This window comes from Alnus glutinosa, chromosome 8 (genome assembly GCF_958979055.1).
Source record: "Alnus glutinosa chromosome 8, dhAlnGlut1.1, whole genome shotgun sequence".
NCBI classification, from domain to species: domain Eukaryota; kingdom Viridiplantae; phylum Streptophyta; class Magnoliopsida; order Fagales; family Betulaceae; genus Alnus; species Alnus glutinosa.
In genome coordinates, this window is record NC_084893.1 from 27781909 (window position 1) to 27788538 (window position 6630).

The 6630-nt window shown below is 33.8% G+C and overlaps 1 protein-coding gene across 1 annotated transcript; it reads left to right on the forward strand.

The window, feature by feature from the left end:
* The first annotated feature begins 979 nt into the window (after positions 1–979).
* LOC133876427 (small ubiquitin-related modifier 1) lies at positions 980–3441 on the forward strand. The gene is made up of 3 exons (XM_062314708.1): positions 980–1183; positions 2899–3048; positions 3151–3441. Exons 1-3 carry the CDS (start codon positions 1103–1105, stop codon positions 3214–3216), a joined length of 297 nt encoding a protein of 98 aa, XP_062170692.1. The 5' UTR covers positions 980–1102; the 3' UTR covers positions 3217–3441.
* Positions 3442–6630: the final 3189 nt, after the last annotated feature.

Below are 6630 nucleotides of genomic sequence, written 5' to 3' on the forward strand. Positions count from 1 at the left end.
GTCTTAACTATTAAAAAAATAAAAAAACTATTTACCATAAATTTATCTTTTCTCAACTTTTTTTTTTTTTGTAATAAGTAAGATTGTGTTAATAAAAGGAAAGAGAGTAGAAAAGGGTGGGGGCCGCCCCAATACAAACATCAAAGTGCAAGAAAAAACATAACAATATTTGAGAATTGACCAAAGAGTAATGATATTTAGTAAACTTTTATATCAATGCCTTACTATTGAGATGGTGTGATAATTAACGCTGGTTTATTATTATTTTTATAAGTGCTGATTCAAATGTTGATTTTCACTGCCACATCATCAAATTATATTGCAATTGTATAATAGTTTACTAAATATCATTATACTTCACCAAATAAATGGCTTAGCCCAGTAATTTTTTTTTTGACACAGATATAAAAAGGAGCCACCAAAAACAATTACTTTTTAAGCAATCTACCAAAACTCCCATTAGTAATTTGCATAAAACTTCCCTATAATTTTGTTGCTCGAAAGTTGCCCGAATTATTATCGACCAGACAATAAATGTGAAAGAACCTCTACGAAGCCCACCTACCTGAATAGATATCAAGCAATCTGCCCACCTACTCGGGTAGATAGTCTTCATATGAGCTCATACAGTAATTCAGACAATAAATTACTGGGATTTGGATCCTGGTAACTTTTGTTATTTATTGGAGAAGTAAACAAGGCTTTTCAGTCCACTATGACCTGTAAATAGTGGTTTGGGCCAGCTCATTTGGGCTCGCTCAAGCACATCTCAATCATTTTGAAGGGAACAACCGGTGCTTCAATTTGGGCTGACATAGCTTGGGCTCTGCAAAAATTGGATTACAAGGGAGCCGCAAACCCACAACAAACGACGCCGTTACAAATAATGGGGTGAGTCCGTCCGATCAATCTCCACTAACCGCATCTGAGCCGTCCGTTTAATTCCAAAAAAACTTCCACATGAAGATACACTCTCTCTTCGCTTTAAACAACAAAAGGGTCGGCAGCGAGAGACAAAAAGTGAAGCCCTTGGAACTGGTGGTGGACTCTCTCAAGTGAAATCGGGTTTTCAGAACGAGAAATCGGAGATCGAAACTGAAATATGTCCGGCGTGACGAACCAGGAGGAGGACAAGAAGCCCACCGATCAGTCGGCCCACATCAACCTCAAAGTGAAGGGCCAGGTTTCTCTCATTCTCTCTCTGATTATGACTTCTCGATTACTATTTTTTACAAGGAAAAAAAGTTCGGAATCGCTTCTGGGGCTTTCGATCTATATGATGTCTTATTTTGTTTACAATTTTCTAATTACAAAAAATACTTTATGGGGTTTAATTAAATTTTATAGGGTTCTTAAAAAAAATATTTTTAGGAAAGAAAATGCGTGACTTGGGTTCTGTTTGTTTTGTTTTGCTTTTGATGCTGTGTTGTCTGTGACTATTTTGTGGTTTGGTTTACCAAAAAGCATGTAGTGGGAATATAGAGAGACAGGGTTTTTGGTTTTGGTTTTGGAAATTTAACATGTTTTGTGTAACTTTCGAGTTTCGAGGATAGTGTTGTGTGTGGTAATTCGTTTTTGTATATCAGATTTTCTGAGTTCGAGGCCCATCTGCAATATATATATATATATATATATATATATATATGTATATATATATATATATATATATATATATATATACCGGTTACAGTTACCCGGCTGTTAACCGGTTTCTTAAAATCCTATAACCAGTAACCGCAACCGAGGTACTTGCTTGTCCGGTTGCGATTATTTCCGGTTATCCGGTTGTTGGCGGTTACTGGTTATTAGCGGTTAATAACCGCCTTGTTTGTACACCCCTGTATGTATAACGACGTCGTTTTGAATTTGGTAAGTTTAGGACCTTTAAGTTATGTTAAGCTTTTTTTCACTATCATCTCAAAGTCATACCTCATTGTATTTAGTTCTTATTTTTTTATTTTTATTTTTTCTTTTATTTGGTAATCCAGATTTCAATTACTCTATGAGACAATGACTTTCTATGACTGATAATCATGAATTGTGTAAGAAGTTAAATCTTAATTTATTTACGCTTGCATATATTAATAATTGTATTAAGATTTAGATAGTAATTCAAAACGCTCATATTCGGATAACGGATAATAATCACATTTAATAACCGTAATAACCGTTGCGTATGTGGATATTAATTATATAATGCGGATGCAGATATCTAAAATGGATAACTGCATTTTTGCATTTGCGTTTGCGGATATTGCTACTAACCGCATCCGCATTTTCATCCCTACCTGCTACGACATGTGTAGTCTACTTAGTTTTCTTAATTAATAGCTTAAATTAGTAGATGCCTGTTATATTTTTCATTCGTGTTACTGGAAATAGTATTAGTGTATTTGATTTTATTTGTTTTTGTCTTCATGAAGGTGTTTTCTTTTAGTTGGTCTTCCATAATTTTTTATGCATCTTAAACAATTGCTTGATACATAAACTACTCCTCTTTAACATTCTTGCAGAAAATTAATTAATCATAGGGCATTCTTGTCCCATATCTCCCATACAATGTACTTTACAAATTCTACAAGTCTCTCTTGTGTCCCTTCAATAGTGAGGTGGCTGTTAAAATCATATCTTGATTAAAATTTAATAATGATCAATCGCAAGCCCGATTGTGATTTTAAAAGCCACATCATTGTTAGATGGATACAAAAGGGATAAAAGAGTGACTTCTAGCATTACTCTACTCTAAAAGGAGTTATACTATCTATTATCTTTACGATGCAGACTACTGTTTGATGCACTTTTTGTTATATACTGGTGATCTCCTATTGTTTAGTGTATAGCCTGGAGACATGCAATGTTTTATGTTCTGCATGCTAATTTCAGCCATGTTTTTTTAAGGATGGGAATGAAGTATTTTTCAGGATTAAGCGGAGCACTCAACTGAAGAAGCTTATGAATGCTTATTGTGATCGTCAGTCAGTGGAGTTCAACTCAATTGCATTCTTGTTTGATGGCCGTCGTCTCCGAGCGGAGCAGACTCCAGATGAGGTCTCAATATCTCTCTATGCGTGTGTGTGTGTGTGTCTGTGGATGGTTTGCATGCCATTGTTTGGGGCCCTAATTTAAAACTTTACATATTTCTTACTGCAGCTGGAAATGGAGGACGGAGATGAGATAGATGCGATGCTGCACCAAACCGGGGGTGCTATTGCCTAAAGGGTTTGGCAGGTCGTTTCTCTAGCAGGAGAGTGTTTGGAACTGTAATGTCTATTAATAATCTACTAAACAACCAGCCTTTTCTGAATTATGTTGGGATATGCCTTGTTAATTTTGAAAGAGTTTTGTAATCAGTTATTTCCTTGGGGATTATGTGCTTGTCTCATTTCGATTGAACTGTAAATTATTGATGGGGTTAAAAAATAAAGGGACTAACGTTTTCAACATTTTTGTTCAAGCAAGTACTCCATCATGTCTTTCCTTTGAGAGATAATTAAATCCGAAGTTGGAGAAACAGAAGAGTATGAAACACAAACACACGCACACTGATATATATATATATATATATATATATATATATATATATATGAAACACAAACACACGCACACTGATATATATATATATATATATATATATATATATATATATATATATATATATATATTATGTTAAAAACAAAACTACATGGGGTACTATTGCCCTGCTCAGAAGATCTCTTGAACAATACATTTAACTAATTTAATTTCATTATTTTTGCATTTATTCTATTTTCTGATAGTTGTTGGCCATTGAGACATTGTAACCAATTTGTTGCTGCATACATCTTGGTTCAATCCCTCGCTATATATATATATATATATATATTTCTTACTGAGTTCTCTGAGCTTTGTAGATGTGGGCAATCTTAAGATCCGAGCTGATGTATGGGTGATCAACCTACATGACCAAATTGAATAGGATCAAGCATAACAAAACAAAGTCATTTCGATTTAGTTGCACTACTTTTTGGCTCCAAGCTAAATTGCAAGAAGACCTTCTAAGCTACGTAGGAGGATCTGAAAAATACCGAGGTTAAAGTCACAAAAATCACTAGAGGAAAATTGTGGCAAATATCTTTCTCACTAGCTATTAAGTAATCTTAATTAATAATTTCTCACGTAACTTGATCATTTAACTTGTTGATTTTCCTATGAATTAGATGTTCCCACCCTTATTAGGATTCTCTCCTGTTGAAATAAATCGGAGAGTATCGGGTTCCTTTTAGTGTAGGGGCATTTTTGTTCAAAAAAATGTAAAAACAACAAAAATGCCCCTCCATTGTAATAAGGAACTGGATACTCTCCAGTTGATTTGAATTGGAGAGGATCCATTTCCCCCTTCATTTTCCATGATTTTCACGTTCTTCCTGCAAGATTGTCAAACAAGGATTACTCATACGTCCCCATTCGGACTAGTTTTATACTATTAATAAGTCAGCTGCAATGAATTGACTATTGAGAGAGGAAAATTTCCAGACTAGGAAACTAAACATCACCATATATAAAGATAGCAAGATAAAATTCGAAGTAGAAAATTGCATGATAAAAGAAAAAGCAAAATTCGAGATGCCTAAATTTTTTAAGTTTTTCGTGAGAAAGTGAAATAAATATGGATTATTGAAAAACTAAAGCACATGTGTTACAGTTTTTTCAATGAGCTAGATTTAATGTCAACTTTTTCATAAAAAAAGGGAGAGCGAAATTGAATTTGGACCATTAAAAAATTACAACACGTGTAGTGCTTTCTCATGGTAAAAAACATCTCATGAAAAGTTAATTAACTCAAAAAGTCAATGGTGTAATGAAACTCTCAAACTCATATCCACAAAACATAGAAAGATATATCACAATATGGATTTGGGTTAGGCATCAATAATTCAGATTTAATTTTGAACATGGCTTAGGTGCTATAACAAAAAATAAAAAAATAAAAATAAATAGAGCATGTGCTGTAGTTTTTTCAAAAAGGAGTGGTCCAGAATTAATTCCAAGTTTTTCATGAGAAAGAAATTTGGGGAATGAAATTAAATCTCGACGGTAATTTTTTTTTACAACACTTAAGCCAAGCAATTAGCCTCTTCAACTATGATACACAAGTATGTTGAAATTCATTTTTGTCATGCATATGTACGTGCCAATGTATATCTATGGGGGGAGAGAGAGAGAGAGAGAGAGAGAGAGTTCAGACCAGCTGGGAATTTAGTAATTATTATCTGGGTTTTTGAACCAGTGTATGCATTTTTTCATGCAACCAAATGCGCATTCCAAGTAAGGAACAGGGACTTGATCGTGCATGGCGTGCTCGCAGTCATGAACACAATATTTAGCGCAAACTCTAGAGTAGAGCGTTTTAACATCTAAAGAGGAAGGGCCATTGGCATGCGCTACTACTACTTGTAGCACCATCATACTCAACAGTAGTAGTGTCATGATGATCTTCACAATTCTGCACAGACCATATTCTTCCATTGCTTAATTCCTCAATCAGTGGAACGTACCCTTTTGTTATTTGCAACTTCAATTCAATCACCACAATTTATAACTACTAATGTTTAAATATTTTATTCCGAAATTAAACCGATTCGTTCTCGCTTGGGATTGTGTACGTATAATTAAACAAAAGTTTTTGGTTGGAACGAAGAGCTCTTAATTTAAAGAATGGTGACTTTTGGCGAAGCATATGGCTTGAGTTAATTAACTTTTGGTTCATGCATGCGCTATATTTGTTGGTTATTTTTAAATCATTTAACGAGCTAATTAAGGACCACCATTTATTTCAAAGTTTATGCTTATCAAAGCATAAACATGTGAATCTAGACAAATCATTTTTAGTTGTTTGATTGTGTTTTTGATTGGTTTGCAAGGTAATTAATTATGTTCTTAAAATATATATAGAAGTTTGTTAAGCTAATTTAATTTCTTTGGAAGAAAAAGTTTCTTAACCCTATCATATATGCATGCCTCTTGATTTGGGTGTACGTTGTGTCGTGTGAATATGGTCAAACTTTATTTATGAGTTCTGATTAGCATCGGAATACATAATAGAAAGAGTTTGTGATGAAATGAAGATTCCTTTCTGTATATTGATATACTCAATCGGGTAAAGATATATAGACATACAAGATAATAGAGATCCCATAAACCATGAGATTACAATGATTACAAATATTTTATATGAGAATTGCCTATGTAGTTAGTTGCCAATTATGAGTGAATTAATTGTTCTTTCCTTGTAGATATTGTCAAATATTATCTAGATTTTGATTCTACGTGTGGTGTACAATTGGTAGGAGAATCTGCAGGAGCAAACCAATCAGTAGCATTTATGGGATATATATAGTCATTGAAAAATGATTTGTGGGAGACGGTAAATCGTCCCCTGTGTATCAGCTCTCATAGTTATCTACACTAACACCCTCCCGCAAGAGAATGGGGAAGTACGTACACACTTGAAGAAATCAGGTAGCGGTGAGACGTACTTTGGTAAAGATATCAACCACTTGATCTGTAGATGAAATAAATTAAACTTGATCGATGCAAATATCTCCATTGACATTAATCTTCTATCTAATAAAATGATAATTAATTAATTAA

Excerpts from the sequence above, each read along its gene's own strand:
- LOC133876427 (XM_062314708.1), top strand. The coding sequence starts at position 1,103 with ATGTCCGGCGTGACGAACCAGGAGGAGGACAAGAAGCCCACCGATCAG. Across the intron at positions 1,184-2,898 it reads ACCTCAAAGTGAAGGGCCAG|GATGGGAATGAAGTATTTTT; the intron begins GTTTCTCTCATT and ends TGTTTTTTTAAG. Across the intron at positions 3,049-3,150 it reads CGGAGCAGACTCCAGATGAG|CTGGAAATGGAGGACGGAGA; the intron begins GTCTCAATATCT and ends TTCTTACTGCAG.